This window comes from Homarus americanus, unplaced genomic scaffold (genome assembly GCF_018991925.1).
Source record: "Homarus americanus isolate GMGI-L3 unplaced genomic scaffold, GMGI_Hamer_2.0 scaffold7626, whole genome shotgun sequence".
NCBI classification, from domain to species: Eukaryota; Metazoa; Arthropoda; class Malacostraca; order Decapoda; family Nephropidae; genus Homarus; species Homarus americanus.
Window position 1 is genome coordinate 17,036,406 of NW_024718273.1, and position 21,972 is coordinate 17,058,377.

Sequence of the window (21,972 nt, forward strand, 5' to 3'; positions counted from 1 at the left end):
ACCACCACCAGATGATAGGAGGCTACATCACCACCAACAACACTAGACGACTGAGGCTACATTACTACCAACAACACCAGTTGACTGAGGCTACATCACCACCACCCAGATGACTGAGGCGGCACCACCAGATGACAGGAGGCTACATCACCACCACCACCTTCAGATGACTGAGGCTACATTACCACCACCATTACCAGATAACTGAGGCACCACCACCAGATGACAGGAGGCTACATCACCACCACCACCACCAGATGACAGGCTACATCACCACCACCAGATGACAGGACATCACCACCACCACCAGATGACAGGAGGCTACATCACCACCACCACCAGATGACAGGAGGCTACATCACCACCACCACCAGATGACTGAAGCACCACCACCACCAGGAGGCTACATCACCACCAGATGACTGAGGCACCACCACCAGATGACAGGAGGCTTCAACACCACCACCACCAGATGACAGGAGGCTTCATCACCACCACCACCACCAGATGACAGGACACTACATCACCATCACCACCAGATGACTGAGGCACCACAACCAGATGACAGGATGCTTCATCACCACCACCATCACCAGATGATTGAGGCACCACCACCAGATGACAGGAGGCTTCAACACCACCACCACCACCACCAGATGACTGAGGCACCACCACCACCAGATGACAGGAGGCTTCATCACCACCACAACCAGATGGCCACCACCACCAGATGACTGAGACTCTACCACCACCTCCAGATGAATGAGGCACCACCACTGCCACCAGATGACTGAGGCACCACCTCCAGATGACTGAGGCACCACCACCAGATGACTGAGAAACCACCACCAGATGACTGAGGGCACAACCACCAGATGACAGGAGGCTACGTCGTCACCACCACCAGATGACCACCACCAAGTTCCAGGTGGCTGATCTGACTTTGTGCCTCATTTAAACACAATTGCAGGGTCTCAATTGTTTCTCTTACACAACACAACATATATATATATATATATATTGTTTCTCACTATTGATCGTTTTTTTTCTTTTTTCCTTATGGTTCTTTAGTATTATTATTACAGTATTAATATTTTATAATTTTATTTTTAATTTTGTATTTTTTATAACTAATTTTATTTACTATGAATTATTTATTATTATTATTATACAGATTTACAGATTGCCCCAGAGGGGGCTAGTTTATTGGGCACCCCCTTACATCCTGTGCAAGGTGAAGTGCAGAAGCGTTTACAGTGCCCAACTGGGAAGCATGTTAAGTTCATGCTTGCCTTTATGACTCATGCATTAAGGGCGTGGAAGCCTGAAGGGTCATGGGTTTTGTCAACAAGTTACATAAAGTGACAGAATGAGGAGTGTGTGTGGGGGGGGGGAGAGAGCGAGGGGGAAATTCCCGGTACATTTCATCTGTTTATAGCAAAGCGTGGCAGGTCCCTAATAATGTCAAGTGCCAGGCCTGTTACTAGGAGGAGGGATATCTGGTCAGGGAGGGAAGAGGTGTTGGTAACGGCTGGGGACCTGTAGGAGGAGGTCATAGGGCAAGTGAGGATGTAGTGAGAGAGGGTGTGAGAGTCGGGTTGGCCACAAAGTTTACAAACAGTGCGGTCAGGCTCAGGGTTGCCAATGTACTCCCATAGGTACCTGTACCCTAGGTGCAGTCTCATGTACATAATCTGTTGAGATCGAGTCAGAGATTGATACTCTTTGTAGTGGCGGTTGGAGTCACCGGTTACAGCGTCATAGTGTGACGCTGCCCCGTTGTTTCAGGTGTGTCCATTTTACGTCGAAGGCTTCTCATTGTGTGGCGTGTATGTCAGATTTGAGATGATTCAGGGCGAGGGTGGCTTCAATATCTTCTTCTTGTGTCGCTTCTTTGGTAAGTCGATCAACAGTGTCACAGGCAGTTATTCCTATATGTGACGGGATCCAAATAAACTTGACACGGATGTCATCAGTTTGTTCTAGCCTGGCGACCGCAGCTAGGGTGTGTTGAGCTGCAGGGGAGGAGGGGGAGGGTAATTTGAGCCTCGCTATTATTATTACATTTTCGCCCCCAGGCCCTGATGTGTGTCAGTGACCTGTGCCCGTTTGGGATAATCCTAGTAAAAAAAAAAAAATGCCAGATTACCACCACCACCAGATGACTGAGGCATCATCATCACCACCACCAGATGGCAGGAGGCTACAACACCAGATGACTGAGGTTACATTACCACCAACAACACCAGATTTGACTGTGGCTACATTACCACCACCGACACCAGGTGACTGAGGCTACATTACTACCACCAACACCAGATGACTGAGGCTACATCACCACCCCCACCAGATGGCAAGAGGCTACACCACCACCAGATGGCTGAGGTTACATCACCACCACCATATTACAGAGGCTACATCATTACCACCAACAGACAACACCAAAAGATGATTGAAAAAATTCCAAATAGATGCTGATATTTGTTATTTGGGAGCTACTATAGTATGCAGTCTACAGAGCTAGAGCTACTATAGTATATAGTCTGCAGAGCTGGTGCTACTGTAGTATGTGGTCTACAGAGCTGGAGTTGTGTCTACCAGGACATTTACACTAAAGCATCCATTAACATAACCTAGGTTAGGTTAGGTTCATGGATGCTACAGTGTAAATATCCTGGTAGATCCAACTCCAGCTCGGTAGATCACATACTATAGTAGCTCCAGCTCTGTAGACCACATACTACAGTAGCACCAGCTCTCTAGATCACATACTACAGTAGCACCAGCTGCAGACCACATACTACAGTAGCTCCAGCTCTGAAGACCACATACTACAGCAGCTTTGTTATTTGTTAAAAATAAGTTTTTCTATATATTAAAATTTCAGTTAATAAACTTTAGATTAATCACCCTAATACAACCTGACCCCAGACATCTTCTGGCTTCTTGTGTTACCCTCTTAGTTCTATTATACAGTATAATGTACTATATAATAATCTTGTATCTGTAGTTCATACCCTAATGTGTACTTTATTGTATTATGGTATTGTATTACAAATATTGTTTCTCTTGTTTTCTGGTGTAATTTATTAATAAAGCCTTCAAGTGCTAACTCTAGTATCCATAATGTATTAATAAAGCCTCCAAATGCTTAACTCTAGTATCCATAATGTATTAATAAATCCCCCAAATGCTCAGCTCTAGTATCCATAATGTATTAATAAAGCCTCCAAATGCTTAACTCTAGTATCCATAATGTATTAATAAATCCCCCAAATGCTCAACTCTAGTATCCATAATGTATTAATAAAGCCTCCAAATGCTTAACTCTAGTATCCATAATGTATTAATAAATCCCCCAAGTGCTCAACTCTAGTGTCCATAATGTGTTTTACTGAACATGTGATGAATTCCCAATAAAGGTCAATAAAATGGTCGAAAATGTCTCTAAAACCCTATTGAGACTTAATAATTATGTAAATTAATGGACTGACAGCATAAAATAATGACATTGTTAATAATAATAAAAATACGATCGTTTTATATATTCTAATACTCCTAAAAGCTGTTAATAAATAAAGCACATTACATACACAATAAAACTCTTGTTAAAGAATCAATAGCCCGAGCGGTTATTAAGCTGATAAAGGCAAAAATATACATACAGTATATAAAAAATAAATACAAATAAAAGTATAGAACCACCATGAATAGTAAGCAGTCCTCTTAACCACTGAGCCATGACAGACAGTTTTTCCACCTTAATGTCATTCTTAAAGCTCAATAAACTGGATGAAAATAGTTATCTGCAACCCAGGTGACACTGTAGTGGATCCCTCCCCTACAAACGCTGTTTGTCGCTGATTAGCCGACCCCGCGAATTCCCGTGTATGCCTCGTGGTCTAGGTCAACCAGCGCCGCCTTACATGACGGAGGTCAATTACTAAGCCACGCCTACCTCCGCTATTTAAGACCTGACCTCGTGGTGACCTCTTTCTTCTTCTAGCTACAGCCGCAGCAAGCTACACCACCTCCTCCGCCGCTGCCTGGCGGTCCTCGCTCCCGCCGGCGAGCATGGCGACCCACAAGCCGTCCTCCTCTGAGCATCCTCACCAACCAGCTCTCCCTACATCACGCTTGTAACCACGCTGCCACTTCCCAGCACCAAGCTGCACTGTACATCCAATACAACATGTATACAGAGAGCACATTGTGAGTTACCTTCCTCCATCCCATCCTGAGTGTGAACCAAACAACCCATACCCCACAAATGGCGACCCCCGGAGATTCGCACTCACACAGGATGGAGGAGAAACCGATCACTCTCCCAGTCTTCAAGCAACATGGAAGACTGGCTTATCCACCCAGAGGCAGCTCTCATCGGCTCTACAGCTACTGTCTCTGCACCGCAGGTTAGACACCCTAGAGCAGCACTGCTTCTCTAAGCAGACACCAGCTCCTCTTCCTGCCCCAAGCACCACGTCCTACCGACCCAAGCACACCCGTCCTGCCTCAGACGCCGCCCCCGGCCCAGCAGTACCCCCTGCCGCTCCTCCTGATGCAGCCCCTGCTCCCGACGCGGCCCATGCGCCTGAGTGCTGACCCACACACCCCTCTTTTCTCCCTCAGGTACTCCCTGCTACTGTCTTGCACCCTGCTGCTGTCGTGGACCCGGCTGCTGTCACGAGTCCTCATCCGCTTCTGCTGACACAGCCCCTGCTCCTGACCCAGGCCCACACACCCCAGAAGGCGCATCTGACGACTCTGTACCTGCCGTGAGGGAAGCATAGCATTCATCACCTCCACACACCCTTTTTCTCCCTCTCTACTCCCACAGATATTGTGTATCTAGACAGTTGTCTCCTCTAGCGGCCGGCTCATCCACGCCCTCGCAGTTATGGCTCACATGTGGCATGCACCGCCCGTTCTGCCTCACATGTGCCATGCAACCCTGCAGACAACAAGTCTCCTACACTGCCTGGAGGGAAGGGGGGGGGGGTTGTACTGTAGTGGATCCCTCCCCTACAAACGCTGTTTGTCGCTGATTAGCCGACCCCGCGAATTCCCCAGTGTATGCCTCGTGGTCTAGGTCAACCAGCGCCGCCTTACATGACGGAGGTCAATTACTAAGCCACGCCTACCTCCGCTATTTAAGACCTGACCTCGTGGTGACCTCTTTCTTCTTCTAGCTACAGCCGCAGCAAGCTACACCACCTCCTTCGCCGCTGCCTGGCGGCCCTCGCTCCCGCCGGCGAGCATGGCGACCCACAAGCCGTCCTCCTCTGAGCATCCTCACCAACCAGCTCTCCCTACATCACGCTTGTAACCACGCTGCCACTTCCCAGCACCAAGCTGCACTGTACATCCAATACAACATGTATACAGAGAGCACATTGTGAGTTACCTTTTCTCCATCCCATCCTGAGTGTGAACCAAACAACAGTGACCCCACAACACTACGAGAGCTCAGGCCCTCAATTGGTCCACTCTGTGTCTGTATTTTTCTGGTTTTATAACTGTTTTGATATCAAGTGTGGACGAGCTGCTCTAATCCTGCGGCTCACAGAGTTGGCAGAGCATTATGACCTATAAGAGAATAATAAAGGTGGAAGAAACTTACGTACATTGTGGTACAGCGGGTAAGCCTGGCATTTTAGAGGTTCCAGTTCGATTCCCAGCACTTCTCTAATTTACTTCCCTTTCTTTTTCTCATTCGTTATGGATAACTATTTTCACTATATTATTCCCTCAAAGTTAATTGGACGACGAATTCGAACTGCTTTAATATACTGTATATTAGGCTGTCCCCAACCCTTTAGCGGACAATGGGAAGGGCACCTGAGGTATAAGAGAAATAAAGTTGCTAAAAGTTCGGAAGTTCGTCGTGGTCCAGTGGATACAAGTTTTACCTGCCACTCATCGAGACCCCGAGTTCGATTCCCGGCATTTTTTTATTTATATTTTATAGTTTTTTCGTTATGGGACACTATTTTTGCTATATTATACATGAAAAGGTAATCAAAAGTGAAATTGGGCCAAGAATTTGACGTTTTTACGTATTTTAATGTATATTCTGATAATGCATTGAACCTAATAAACCCATAGGTTGGGTATGTTAGGTCAGATTCTATTAGGTTCCATGCATTGTCGTTTCCATTTTTGTGTTTAAAATTATATTAGTGTGTGGAAAAAATTTAAACCAATTTGGCAAATTCCTTCTGGTGGTCACACTGTTCTACACTTTTACCAAAAAATAATCCTATTGATAATGGTAAAATATCTGGGTAATTATATAGGATAACCTGCGAGCGAAACTGATTGAAAACAATTATAAAAACGCCGGATTTCCATTGTTATATTATAGTGAACACTGTTGTAATTTGTGGAAATATTAAAAATTGGATATTTTTAAAATAAACGCTACTTAAAATTTGTGGGTATGAAGAACAGACCAAACCTACCTAACCTTACTTAACTTCCCCGGTATATTAAGCAGAAAGAACTTACTATAATATGGTGAAATTTGAGGCATGAGATGATACGGCCTCATCGGCGCTATGCAGCCCTGGCGGGTTATATTAACCAAAATCTGAAATACATATTGGGATAAAAACGAATATTAACCCTAATAATTTTTGTCAATTCACCAAATCGTCGACGGCAACGAATTATTTCTTACTACAAACACCTATAAACTACACTAATACCAAGGCAGCATAATATATAAAATAGACGGTAATTATCTTTGCAATTACCTTTTCATAAAACATCTTCACCTAAATTTCCATTTGATGACGGACTTAACTCTCAGTAACTACTTGTTGGGTTGACAAACTACCATGGCGGTGGTTTAACAACTCTCTAATATCACACTAACTTAATTATGAGAATAAATATACCAACAATTTACTCACCACAGATGACAGTATCGACATAGGCTTGTGCTTAAATAACTTAATATAAAAATACTAAAAATTTAATTACCACACAGCCAGGCACAAGGTAACCCTCCCTCACGGCTCACTCAGGCAAATGGGTTGCTAGGAACGTCACAATGGAGTGTTATACCAAGGAAGGAATATATAGAGAAACTTGTACTACATTCAATTAACGTTCAGCCCCTGACTGCTGCGCCATCTCTCGACTTAATTTTACAATAAATATTTAAGGTTATCATAGAAAACGTTGTCTTAGCAACCATTGCATAAATATACATGATTGTCTGCTTATACGCTTATATATTTATTTATTCACGAACAATGTTGTTCCTTAAATAAAAGAAGAGGCAATGCCATGTTGTACAGTACATGAAATAATATAAATAAGGGACTTTGGTGGTAAATAAATATAAGTTAAGAAAACATCAAAAGCAAGAGGGTGTAGTGGAATTCTCCCCTACAAACGCTGTTTGTCGCTGCCTAGCCGACCCCACCAATTCCCCAGTGTATGCCTCGTGGTCTAGGTCAACCAGTGCCGCCATACACCACGGAGCGGGGGTCAACTGCTAAGCCACGCCTACCCCCGCTATTTAAGACCTGACCTCGTGGTGATCTGTCTCTCTTTCTACCTACAGCCAGCCAGCAACACCCCTTTCCTCGCTCCTCCGCCTGCCTGGCGGTCCTCTCTCCCGCTGGCGAGCATGGCGACCCACAAGCTGTCCTTCTCTGAGCGTCCTCACCAACCAGCTCTCTCTACATCACGCTTGTAACCATGCTGCCTTCCCAGCACCAAGCTGCATTGTACATCCAATACAACATGTATATAGAGAGCACATTGTGAGTTTCCTTTCTCCATCCATCCTGAGTGTGAACCAAACATCTTGAACCCCACAAATGGTGACTCCCGGAGATTCGCACTCACACAGGATGGAGGAGAAACTGACCACGCTCCCAGTCTTCAAGCAACATGGAAGACTGGCTTATCCACCCAGAAGCAGCTCTCATCGGCTCTACAGCTACTGTCTCTACACCGCAGGTTAGACACCCTAGAGCAGCTCTGCTACTCTAAGCAGACACCAGCTCCTCTTCCTGCCCCAAGCACCACGTCCTACCGACCCCAGCACACCCGTCCTGCCTCAGACGCCGACCCCGGCCCAGCAGTAACCCCTGCCGCCCATGATGCGGCCTCTGTTCCTGAGTGCGGACACACACACCCCTCTTTTCTCCCCCAGGTACTCCCTGCTAATGTCCTGCACCCTGCTGCTGTCGTGGACCCAGCTGCTGTCACGAGCCCTCATCCGCTTCTGCTGACGCAGCCCTTGCTCCTGACCCAGGCCCACACACCCCAGCAGGCGCATCTGACGACTCTGTACCTGCCGTGAGGGAAGCACAAAATTCATCGCCTCCACACACCCTTATTCTCCCTCTCTACTCCCACAGATATTGTGTATCTAGACAGTTGTCCCCAGCGACCGGCTCATCACGCCATCGCCGTTGTCTCACATGAGGCACGCACCGCCCGTTCTGCCTCACATGTGCTATGCAACCCTGCAGACAACAAGTCTCCTACACAGCCTGGAGGGAAGGGGGAGTATTGTAGTGGAATTCTCCCCTACAAACGCTGTTTGTCGCTGCCTAGCCGACCCCACCAATTCCCCAGTGTATGCCTCGTGGTCTAGGTCAACCAGCGCCGCCATACACCACGGAGCGGGGGTCAACTGCTAAGCCACGCCTACCCCCGCTATTTAAGACCTGACCTCGTGGTGATCTGTCTCTCTTTCTACTACAGCCAGCAACACCTCCTCCTCCTCCGCCTGCCTGGCGGTCCTCTCTCCCGCTGGCGAGCATGGCGACCCACAAGCTGTCCTTCTCTGAGCGTCCTCACCAACCAGCTCTCTCTACATCACGCTTGTAACCATGCTGCCTTCCCAGCACCAAGCTGCATTGTACATCCAATACAACATGTATATAGAGAGCACATTGTGAGTTTCCTTTCTCCATCCCATCCTGAGTGTGAACCCAACAATCTCATACCCCACAAGGGCAGATGGACCTAATCTTCACGTCCACAAAAAAGTAGAAAGCAGTTATAAAAAGACTCAGTTTCAACTTTCAGTTTTGAAAATATATCTAATTCAGAGTGGATGAGGCCGAAATACATTACATGTTTGAATGTTCTGATTAGAATCACACACACACTATAATTTCTTTAAATTTAGGACAGCATACAGCTCGCTAACACTTAGATTGTTGCGAAAGAAACATATGCAGTACAGCCCAAGCAATAATACATTAGCATCCCAACTTGAAAAACAATGTACTGTAATCTAAACCTACAACCCAGAATGCAGCCACAGTACCACGTAGGTATAAGTGCAGGCAAACTGTACATCAATGATAAAATCAATTAAATTCCTACCTGGATGTGGTACACTTTTCGTATTTTGATTCAGCTTATCTAGGCTTTCATGTAATGTACTGTACTAATCAATCCTATTGTATTTATCCATCTTTTCTAAGCATGTGGATAAACCTTAAGAGAATTAAACAATCTTCACTGAAACAAGACATGTATATAAAGTACCATATTTCTATTTTCACATATATTTAATTTATATCCTTGTTTATATTTACTGAATCAAAGACTGTAAATTGGCAATAAATATTAATATCATCTCAGAGTTTTTTGTAATTCAAATGATTAATTTCATTGAGCTTTACGCCACCGAGAACTAGTCAAAGCTTTGTACTGTGTGTGTGAAGGTCCTGGTGTACGCAGCTTGAAGCTTTATTTCTTATATTCTTCCTAAATCAAGCACATAAAGACAGTATAAAGTTTATTGTGTAGTGTAGCTGTATATGGACTGCCAAGTGAGGCTATGATAAGCTGTGTTTATTATGGCAGCACAACCAAACAATCGAGGTAAATGTGACAAGGGTTTGCTCAAGACTTAATTTTACTGTTATTAATGGTTTATATTCTTCAGGTTAGGTTAAGGTCATTTTGGTAATTATTTAGGACTATCCCGTGAGCGAAATTGATTTAAAACAATTATAAAAACGCTGGATTTTCATTGTTATATTATAGTGTATTCTTGTAGTTCGTGGAAATATGTTAAAAAAATTATATTTTTTAAAATAAACGCTACTTAACATTTGTCGCTATGAAGAACAGACCTAACTAACCAAACCAAACCAAACCAAACCAAACCAAACCAAACCAAACCAAACCAAACCAAACCAAACCAAACCAAACAAACCTACCTAACCTTACCTAACTACCCCGGTATAGTATTAAACAGAAAGAACTTTCTATGATATGGTGAAATATGAGGCATGAAATGATCCGGCCGCGTCGGCGCTATGCATCCTTGACGGGTTAGTCCTATATATTAACCGTCATTTGTCGTTAACCACCCATCACCTTTTTTCACGTGAAACATGTGGTTTTTGCTAGTTTTCTTGCTGTTTTAGATACTGACATTTATCTTTGGGGCTAATCATTTTTATTTTTATTCATTTTAGTTATTCCCAACCTCCTTCCACCCCAACAATGTAGGGGGCCACGTTGGGAATGCGGGGTTTTGGGTGGGAAAAAGGTTAACACTAAACTAGGTCTATGTACAAACCTAACTTTACCTGACCTAACAGCAGGCGATGCCCTAACCTCACCTGACCTGACAGGCCACGTCATGCTTAGCCGGACCCCTAATATCGCGTTTATTTTTGGAATGCCCTGCTAAACTTAAGTATATTCTTTCGTTTTTCGAAGAGATCTATTAATTGGTAAGAGAAAAAAGTCGTGAAAAAGGTGATGGGCTAGTTAACGAAAAATTACCGAGGTAAATACTTACGATAATGCTTTACAACACCGATTCGTGAGAAGGAATATCACTAGGAAAAAATATAAAAGAAACTTCATTCTCTCCACTACCTTATAAAATATAAAAAAGTCGATGGCATTCCAAAGGTATTTCGGTAAATTTTTACTTTAGGACATGAGTCCTTAGGGGTTTCAAGTGTATTTTGGTGTGTTTTAAACGAATCTGACCTTCATTTTTGGTGGAAATTGCTTGTGAGACTGGTCAATGAAATTACCCAGGCTTCTTCCTTTGAAAAAAATAAAATGTGATTGGTCGAAAAAAATTTGCGTGGCGATATCGAAACATCAGAGGTCACAACTGGATGACGTCAGTCGGTATTGCGCATGCATGATGCGCCGTTAACATCTCCTCACAGACGAAGACTGAAAACTACGTAAAATCAATTAAATTCAATTGTGTGCCAATTATCCATTTTCGCCATGTTATTTATGGGGTTCAAAATGCTCAGAAAAGGGAGATCTAAATGTTTCAGTAGTTTATAACTTTTGCGTACGCTATGTTGGAAAGTAAAATAATACCAGTATTTCTAAACACCTGCATTCCTGAATTACCACCTTCAGCGCTAGTTAAGACTAATGTGTGTCTTAATTACCTACTCACAACATTTCACTGCAGAACATATACCTGTGTAGCAGGGTGTGTCAATTTCAGGGGTCGTAGTGCAACTTTAGGAATTTTCTTGACGGCGGGTCATCAAATGATGCATTTTTATGTGTAGATTTCAGGAATAACCTTGGTGTTGAGTTTGGAGGTGTCCTACCTACATCAATTTTCATTTTAAATTTTGGGTTTGGGCCCAAAATTATAAATTTTCCTGTTGCTATCTATCACCAGTGTACTGAAATGAGACACTGGAAATCGTATTTGCAGGGTTTTTTTTTTAGTAATGTTTGACAATAGGTATCGAGGTTTTTTACTTTTCTCCTTGTAGTAATGATCACGAGCAAGAACACAAGTCACACACAGAACCTCTGTATTACAACGACTGACTCTACGCGATATACAGAAGTGGCCGCACAATGCAAGCACTATGTACAGATACATACACACACACATACATGTGCTCACATACTATACTATTCACCTCTTGAACTTGATGAGAGAGGCCAGGTCCTGCTTGCTCCTGTTCCTAGACATCAGAAGTCTGCTCACCAATTGGGACATGATCATCCCATCCCTTTTCTCGTGACTGTAGACACGGGCAGCTGCCTCTGTGACCAGTTTGACACACCTCGCCACACACTGATTGTGTGAAGGCCAGTCTGGCACCTCCATAGGCCTGTGCACAAACTGCTTGACTTGAGCTGTGGTGAGGGAACAGGTGAGGGGAGGTTCAGCGACCCCAGTGGTCCAGTCTATCAGCTCTGACAGCTTGGTGGCATCTGGGTTTATGTCAGGTGTTCTCCTGGGCCCGACAGAGTTGTCACCAATCTGTGTCTCCTCATCTCTCTCCCCCTCAACTCCAGTATCCTGTCCACTGCCTCTCTCCTCTCATCCTCCACCTCACTGCACAGCATGGCCTACAACACTGCCTCGGTGTGCATACCAGGCTGACCTCCTCACAGTGGGCATCACTGTGTTCAGCACCTTCTTCTTCTGACTTCTCAGCAGCTCCAGCTGGTACAAAATGTGCTTGGGCTTCTCCACCCAGCTGTAGTTGACTTTGATGTCTTAGTTATTATTATTGGTACATTAATTGGAAAGAAAACATTTATTTTGTTCCAAAATGTATGTACACTTAATGATTTTTTAATTGCTAAATGGTGGCAACACTGCATGCCTGCAGTTTATCTAGACATTAGAAAAGTAGGTGGTAATAGCAGAGGAGAGGATTAGCACCAGAAGGACTTTACAGAATTGCACCAAATTTTCAGAAAATGTTGGTTGGATGATGATAAGTAAGAAAATCAAAACGACAATGCACAGAATGTATTATAACTTGACCTAACCTAACCTACCTAACCCCACCCAACTTCCTAACCTGTGCAGTGTCATTTAAATTTTGTCACTATCATCTAAATAACATTCCTAGAAAATTTGAATGAATTTAATCCAATATAAATCATAATAAACACACCAGATGAGAGCGTCATTCATTTCTTGACATGTAAACAAAGACTGCAGACACTACCACATAGCAAACAATGTGAACTAAAATATGATCACCAAGGGAGATCCGACCGCACCATTACTATGGTAAACAGTTTATTTCTTCGCCTACAAAGCACTTACAGTTGTGAAATTACTGCCATATGATGAGCGTTCGATGTGTTTTTACCCCATTATTTCCCTTTTCTTTCATGTCCTGCCCACTAACAAGGACTTTATAATCAGAAGCTAGAGTAAAAAGAAAAAATATAAAAATTTTGGCATTTTGATTTTATTATTCAGTATCATCCAAACAACATCTGAAAATTTGGTGCAATTATTACTAAATCTTCCTGAATGTAATGTTTATAATCAATAAGATGTTAAAAGGTTATAAAAAAGGGCTACAAATACTTGAACCTTACTAAAACCAACATAATAGCATTAAAAATTAATTACCCCCCCCCGCAAAAAAAAACAAAAACAAATTTAGGCATTAACATATCTAGGTTTAAGCTAGGCGTCGCATTCTGGACTATATCACAAAAACTGGTTTTTACAAAAAAAAAAGAAAAACGGCTTTTTCACCAATGATTTTTGACAACCCTGGTTTTTCAAGGTCACTTTTTGGTGTTTGTCTTATTCTGGAGTTTTATATTTTTTTTTTTTACTAAGTGTACACTGGGAAATAAATTATTTTTCACTTATACTGTATAATCGATTCCAGATAGCATCAGGGTAGAAGTACCTTTTCAATCCTGATTTATTTCAGACGGCAACGCCCAGCGCAAAATTTTGGAAGATTTACAGTTGAAGAAGCAGTTGATTCTAAAACAAGGAGTATCACAAGCACTTAGTGCACCAGCTACTTCCCAGCAACCCACTGTAAGTTTTTGTCTATTATTAATTAAGTTCTCTTTTTTATTTTTTTAATTCACTGGTCTCACAAAATTTTTTATGGCCTAGGGGTTATCTAGAATGGCCTGTGAAATCCATACCGGTAAAACTCCCTCTTTAGAATCTGCCTCTGTGATGTTTAGTGGTAAGATGAACATCTTTGCTGACAACATTTTTCTGAAAGCAGCCCCTCACATAGCGGAGTCAGCCTTTGAAACCTCTAGTTCAGTGACTATCTCAGGTACTGTCCTTGTGAGGAGTTGATCGCTAAGGCTCACTTACACTTTAAACCATCCTTGACAGTAAAACGAATTCATGCCTTAACCTCAGTTCCGGCTATAATTTTTAACCAGCATCATGCAATTAAATTTTAATTTGCAGTACAGTATTACTTAGTTGTTGTTCTTGTCACACAGTCTGGTGTGCCCTTTTATGTTTAGAAGAGTAAATTGAGTTGTGTTTTAGAGAAGTAGTGATTATTCTGGCCATCAGTTGAAGTGCAGTCATTAAATGCTTTGCATATAACACTACCGTACATGATATCTGATGATGGTCAGCTTAGATAGAGAGGAAGTGTCCCTGTTATGCAATTTTTGTTTCATAAGAGTCCACAAGTTCTCAATTGGATGGTCTGGTGAATTGCTTGTCCTTTCATTAAAAAACTCCAATCCACTGTCTATAAGCCAATCAGTGACATATTTAGCAGTGTAACAGGGAGCCCCCCATCCTGTATAAACACTTCCACCTTGCACTTTTCAAATGAGTCAGGAAGATGGTCACACAAAAGTTCTAGGTAATTATACCTGTTCACCATAACATTCTTTGGTAATGCTATTAAGTCCCCCACACCATATTAGGGTACTTCACTGTGCTTGCAGTGTACCTATGGTATAGCAGATCACTGCCATGACGTCGGTAAACGCAACCAAATCTTTTGCCAGTCACCGAAAACGTGGGCTCGTCACTCTACAAAGTTGTACTGAACTTAGATTTATTCCATGCTTCATATTTCTTACAAAAAGTGATGTTTTTCTGCTGGTGTACACAGGTCAAGAGTGGTTTGGGATGTGGCTTGGAAGCTCTGGTACTTCAGGTTTACATGTATGTGGTTCTGAACTGTCCTTATGATGTACTAGGCAATCTTGGGTTTTTTCTTTTATTTTCTGAGCACTCAAGCATGGATATGCCTCCACTTGACGTTTAAGAACATTCAGGGTCCATTGTGAGGTTTTTCTGGCTTTCCCAGGATGTTTAGCATGGGACAGTGTTGAGCTGGGTTCGCCATATTTACATTTCTTTACCCACCATTGTGCTGATCTCAATGTCGCACCTATTATTTTTTAAATATCCTTAAGAGGCTTATCTCCTTTGTAGAGTGCAACAATAACTGCTGTCTTATCACTTGTAAGAGGTATATTTCCTACCATAATGGCTGGTAGACACAGGAATGATGACAACTCAAGAAAAATTTAGAAAAAAGCCAGGGAGAACAACAACATGCAACCTCATCTCAATGCTCACTAGAGTGCACAAATTTCAATGGCATCAACCAACACTATTTTATGGGTGATAAAGTTATTTGTGCCATCAAAGATGGCACGGGCCCCTCTCTCTCCAACCTCATTGGCTCTTATTGTATATCCATACCTGTTTAATGAAATATTGTTCTTATTATGCTTAGTGCTTGTTTAATTTTTTGTGAAGATCAATACATACAAAGTTCCTATTACGGGGTGGTAGCTCATACTTGTAGAATAACCATATATTGCAGTCACTCAGTGGTTTGCACTTACTCAGTACCTGTACTGTAATCCCTGGTGATTCTGAAGCAAAGTTCCTCAAATTGTTCAAAGAAGGACAATGAAACAGGTACCCAGGTTGAAGACCTTGGGTTACAAAGACCATTTAAGGAAGCTAAAAATTCCATGATTGACATAACACAGGACATGTTGTCAAAACCTTCAAGATAGTGTAGGTACACACAGTACTATATCACAAACATACTGTACAAGCCCACCATTTAGACTACAAGAAGGCAATACCATAGGTCACAGTTTTAAGTTATTCAGAACATGGTCACACACCAGACTTGGTCTATATAACTTCATTCACCATATTGTGGGCAAATGGAACAGCTTTCCAGAGCACATGGTCAGGTCCTCCTTTGTTACAAGTACAGGTACCATACATCTGTAAGTATACTTCTATGCTGGAGTCCTGAGTGAGGAAAATTGTTCTCTCAATCTCCTCTTGCCTGTTTTCACATCCAAAGATGAGTGTTAAACAGTTTTGTTAGTTACCGCCCCTATGAGGTGCAGGTGCTTGATAACATTGTACAGTACAGTAGTTTTATTTTGCCACCGTCTCCCTTTATAGGAAGCAGCAGAAATATACTAATTGTGTCAGGAGTTATCCTGGGTTGCATTTTGTAGACTACAGTACAGTCGACCCTCGTTAATTCGGACTAATAGGGGGGAAGGGTGTCCGTTTTAGCCGATTGTCCGAATTAACCGATTTAGTGGTTAATATTGCATAATATTGCATTATATTTCAAAGAAAATGCAGTGAGTTTGTCCTTAGCCTTGCATATGTCTGAAACTGTTTGCTTTTTAACACCATACTCATCACAAACTCTAGCCACCGAAGCACCAGCCTCTAACTTCCTTATAAGTTCCAGTTTCTGGTTCACAGAAAGGGTCACATACTTCCTCTTCGGCGTATTAGAGGTACTCCCCCTTGAAGACATGATGTAAAATACAAGGCTGAAAGATGCCTAATCACTGAAATATCAACGAAAATTGCAGGGCAACACAACACTAATACTCGAATATGGCGCTAAGTCAACAATGACTGGCGGCCTGGTGTGCGCACGCCATCTTTCGGACAATCCCAGAACCAGAAATTTGATACGGACAGTCCCTCGCTTAGTCCAGATTTCGTCCGAATTATCCGAAATCCGGATTAAAGGGGTCCGAATTAACGAGGGTCGACTGTATATGAGTAAATTCATGAGTGATGTTGTGTTGTTGACATGACTCAGCTACGATATGGGATTTCCTGTATCAATCCTTGATTCATGAGTTATAGTTAGATCACAGGGAGTTTGTGATAATTGGAAAGTTAAATCACCTCATATGAATCTTCACACCCTGGCACTGTTTTAGCATAATACATGTATAAATATCCACAGGGTTGGTCATCAGGCACAGACGGACACATTGCTGGTAACAGTCAGAGATCTAACCTGCTTCAAGCAACTTCCTCAAGCTTTGGCTACTTTATCCCACAAGATTCATCGTTTGGAAATTTTATATTACCAGTTCTGCCTCGACTAGAACCAAAATGAAAAGATCAAACATGGTTCATTGCAATTAAGTCTTAATTTCAGTAGATTAAAGACAGTATTTTATCATCAGAAATTTGATTATTTTAAAAGATGATGAAACTTAAAGAACTGGAGGCTTGGCTTCAAGATATTGATGGGTTTCAAGTTCCCAAAGTACAGTTGGAACAATATGAAACTCCAGCTCACATTGCAGCTCGCATGGTTCATACAATGGAATCTTCTTTTGGAGACTTAGAAGGAAAAGTTGTGGCAGATTTGGGATGTGGTTGTGGAATGCTAATGATTGGCTCTACCCTGATGGGAGCATCAATATGTTTTGGGTAGGTGCTAGTTGAGTATTTAGATTATTAGTATTATAGTAGAGTAATATTTTCAGAATATTAGTCTCATTGCTCTTGCATATATTGTTGTGGAACTTCTCACAGCACTAATCCCTAAAGTATCCATGTTAGGTATATTTCTAAGATGTTTTCAGTATCTCTTCTTGGCTAAACACTTTCACCACTTCTATTTAATACTGGTAAACACAAAATGTCATAAACTGCTGACACAAGTTCTCTGAATTAATAATTCCCAGCATTATCTTGATGATACAATATGAGTGTCCACTAAACTACAGTGTCACCCATTGCCTGGTTAGTTGGGTGAGTTTGGGTCACGATCCTGCTTGCATTGCATTTCGCTAAGTTTGACACTAGTCAGTCAGTATCACTGTCACACCAATAAATGTTGAGTCTGGTCTGGTCCTTTTATACAAATGTCTTGGAAGACATGTGATGGTTGATCATCATGGAAACCCCCCCCCCTTTGATATTCCTGGATCTGCCCCTCTTTTGATATTCCTGGATCTGCCCCTTTTGATATTCCTGGATCTACCCCTCTTTTGATATTTCTGGATCTGCCCCTCTTTTGATATTCCTGGATCTGCCCCTGCCTCCCTTTTGATATTCCTGGATCTGCCCCCTTTTGATATTCCTGGTTCCACCACTGCTATTGATTTGCTGATTGTACGTTAGTCACACAGTCCCCACGCTTGATTATAAAGTGGGATTTCAGGTTTAAATTGATCTGCAAAAGCTTCAGTAAAATGTATATAAATTTATTATGCTTATATTTTTTTCAGGTTTGATATTGATGATAATGCGCTAGAGATATGTCGTGAAAATTTGGAAGAGATGGAGATAATATCTGCTGAGTTACTTCAAGTGGATGTAAAAGACTTGGGAGCCCCACACTCACGATTCCTAAAGTTCTTTGATACTGTTGTCCTCAACCCACCATTTGGCACAAAACACAACCAAGGAGCTGATATGGAATTTCTTAAAGTTGCTCTTGACATATCCAAGACAGCAGTTTACAGCTTACACAAGTCAGCAACACGGACTCACGTGACTAAGAAAGCCAATGACTGGGGTGTAAAGATACAAGTTATAGCCCAGCTCAGGTATAATCTTCCCAGTACATACAAATTCCACAAAAAGAAGTCAGTTGATATTGAGGTAGATTTTATTAGATTATCTCATAAATAGTATTTTGCATGAAAAGTTTTTAAACATCTTTGCAGAAGAAAGCAATACAGCTCCTCTGTGTTAAATATCTGTTTATAAAATTAAGAAGTCTTTTAAGTATTTCTGAAAACTTTATACCAGACATCTTTTACCATAGTCAAATAAAAATAATATACAGAAAATGTTTCTAAGAGTATCAATTACTTCCTGAAGTTTTTATGAGTTTAAAAACCTAATCTTCCCAATTTCAAACATTCATTATGAAAACTAAAAAGACTACAATAAAAACGAAGATAGGATAATAAAGAAACTCGAAAAGGTATATTTTCAAGCAATGAAAGTTCAATATGAGCTCGCTTTGTGGCTCTATAAACACCAGAGCAGCAGAGCTGACGAAGAAGTTTGCATTCACACTGTATAGAAGGATGATGATATAGTTAAGTACTGTACTGGATATCAGTAATGTTGTTAGCCATGTTCTAATAATGTACAGTAAAGGTGTTGAGTAGTAAGAGAAGGTGAGGAATTTGGAAATGAAGAAATGTTTGAGGTGTGGAAAATGCCAGTAAAAAGATGTGGAGTGGTGTCAGTTGAAACTAGTCAGACGCCTGGTGAGAGCAGCCGAGCAGAAGTATTGGCTGGCACGCATAACTTTTGCACCTCTTTCCTGGCATTTTGTTGCTTGAACCACTCATATAGCACTTTACACATGTCTTATTTCTGCAGAATTTCCACCTTTTTTCCTTGGTATCACTTTAAATTTCCTTTTACCACTGTTTAATTAATTTCTGCCACTTTTGTGTTTGTTTGAGGGTATTATGAAAGCAAATTAAAATCAATTTCCAAAAAAAAACCAGAGCAAACTAAGCAGGAACCAAGACTCCCTGAAGCATCAATCATAGCTGTTGTCTGTGACCGTAGTGTTCGTGCCATGTGAATAAAGGAGGATGCAGTTGCTGATCAGGGGTTAAACGTGGATTTATTTTTTCCTTATAAAGAACAGACTTTACTGTATATTCAATCAGGTGATGGGAGTCAATAGAAAAATGTGCATTAATTTACAAAACATTTTTCAGAAATGTTAACCCTGGCTGTGCGGGAATACTTGCACCGAGTTAGCAGACAAAAATTTTATGCTGAATATAATATACTGTACAGCAGGCACGAGTAACCCGCGGCCCGGACTTCGTGTTTGTGCGGCCCATGGAGTAATTGAGAAATTCTATTTAATGTGGCCCGTGGTTCAGGCAGATGCAGCCACTGTAGGGTGAGTAAAGCAATATTTATTAAAAGAATAATCTTCTCACACAATTCATTACTGTTTCATCACCCAAAAGTAAGTAACTACGAAAATATAAGTGTAATAAGTTCGTATATATAGTCAACAATATAAACATTTTAACTTGTGAGTTTACGGGCCAAGATCGGCGCGGTCTGTTTGATGGATTAGCTGCTATATGGCAGTGGGTCACTTGGGAATTAACAAAGGTTGGGTAAGTCCAAGTGGGGTCACAGATGGTGGTCACACAGGGTTTAACAATTAAATGCTTCCAGAATAAAAAAAAAAGCACCTCAGAAACCTGTAGATGGATTGAAAGAACGTAATTAAAATATTCCAAGCATCATTACAGCCACTAATTACCCTGCAATTGAATCACTGATCATAGATTTGGAATCAGCATGCTTGGGAGTACCTACAGTGCAATTTTAAATGAAATAAAATTTTGGCCGAAACCGCCAAAATATTAAGCCATATGTCTTGGTAATTTTTTGACCGAAATTTACTTTTTTCTTGGAATTGGAATTTAAGAAGTCTAACTGATTAAGTACTTCCAGAATAACACAAAACACCTAAATCACACCGCGGAAACCAATAGTTGGCGGGTAATTAGCACTGAAATAATATAATTAAAAATTCAAAGCATCATTACAGCCACTAATTACCCTGCAATCGAATCGTGGGCCATAGATTCGGAATCAGCATGCTCAGGAGTAACTATACTGAGATTTTCAACAAAATCTAATTTTTGGCCTGAAACCGACAAAATATCAAAGCCATATGTCTTGGTAATTTTTTCGACCGAAATTTGCTTTTCTCTCGGAATTGTGATATAAACTACTTTAAAAATTATAATGGATTTGTTTCATAAATGGGAACAAGACTGATTGTAAACTGAAAATATCGTAAGGTGGACGTGACGATAAACTGCTTCACTGTCTGTGCTAATACAATATTAACATTACTTTTGGGTTAGGTAGGATGTAAATTTTGGTGGGAAGGCCTGCAGAAAAATATACCTAAATTGTAATGCGGTCCATGACTGGGGATAAGGTTGCCCGTGCCTGCTGTACTGTTAGAGGATGTAATCAGGTTTACTCTTGGCATAAAGAATGCCCCTAATTACAGAACTGGGATCATTCTTTTTTACAGACATTGTAATCTTCATTCTTTTTATTTAATGTATTTTAAGTAATGTTTAACTTGCCATGACTAGTTTCTTTTTGCAGTCATTAAACTTATTTCTGTATGCTAAGTAAACTAACATGCAACATTATTTAAAATTCCTGAAAGACAGCTGAAATCAAGATGCTAAACATATACAGTACTGTACTTTGTGACCATCACATATACATGAACCTTAATGTATTGTGATTTGAATGAATAACATTAAATATGGACAGGCTAATATTTTATCAAAGTCATTCCTTGAAAACACTTAAGTTAGTTTATTAACTTCTGATCATGTTTCCCTTAGCATGGCTTTTTTATCAGCACAATGCCTGTGGTCCACATACCACACCAAACTAGTTTTCTACCTGTGGTCATTATATGCAAGCAATAGTACACAATTAATTCAGACATTTAGTTCTGAAAGAAAATGAATAATAATTCCACATTTATTCTGCAAAATTTATTCAAACATTTAAATATTCAGACAAAATAATACAGCATCACAATAATTGCACTAAATAAGTAAATACAAGGGTATAATATACATATATGCCTTCTTTCAATTCCATGAAAGTTTACATGGAATGCATATCTTAGGAACAGTACTGCACAAATAAAAAAAAATTTGGACCTAAAGAAAAATACATTAAAAGTAGTGTATAAAGACTAGTTTACTGAGATCATTATTTATCACCCACGATTGGTCAAATTTTGATTATGACAAGATATGAAAGACTATTTAGCTGTCAATTTCTGTGCAGTTGTTGATTATATAATGCATATTACCATACTATACTGTACAGTAGGGTGGTCCAAATTATAGGGTGAAAGTTGTCTGAACCAAGAGAGCACATGGTGC

The 21,972-nt window shown here is 41.1% G+C and overlaps 2 protein-coding genes across 2 annotated transcripts; both read left to right on the forward strand.

Annotated features, from left to right (window-relative positions):
• Positions 1-9,644: 9,644 nt before the first annotated feature.
• On the forward strand, positions 9,645-17,153 carry LOC121859485 (SOSS complex subunit C homolog). Its single transcript, XM_042356318.1, has 3 exons — positions 9,645-9,861; positions 13,683-13,795; positions 16,998-17,153. The coding sequence occupies exons 1-3, from the start codon at positions 9,837-9,839 to the stop codon at positions 17,151-17,153; spliced, it is 294 nt and encodes a 97-aa protein (XP_042212252.1). The 5' UTR covers positions 9,645-9,836.
• Positions 17,154-17,243: 90 nt separating this feature from the next.
• On the forward strand, positions 17,244-18,847 carry LOC121859484 (rRNA N6-adenosine-methyltransferase METTL5-like). The gene is made up of 2 exons (XM_042356317.1): positions 17,244-17,473; positions 18,277-18,847. The coding sequence occupies exons 1-2, from the start codon at positions 17,244-17,246 to the stop codon at positions 18,680-18,682; spliced, it is 636 nt and encodes a 211-aa protein (XP_042212251.1). The 3' UTR covers positions 18,683-18,847.
• The last annotated feature ends 3,125 nt before the right edge of the window (positions 18,848-21,972 follow it).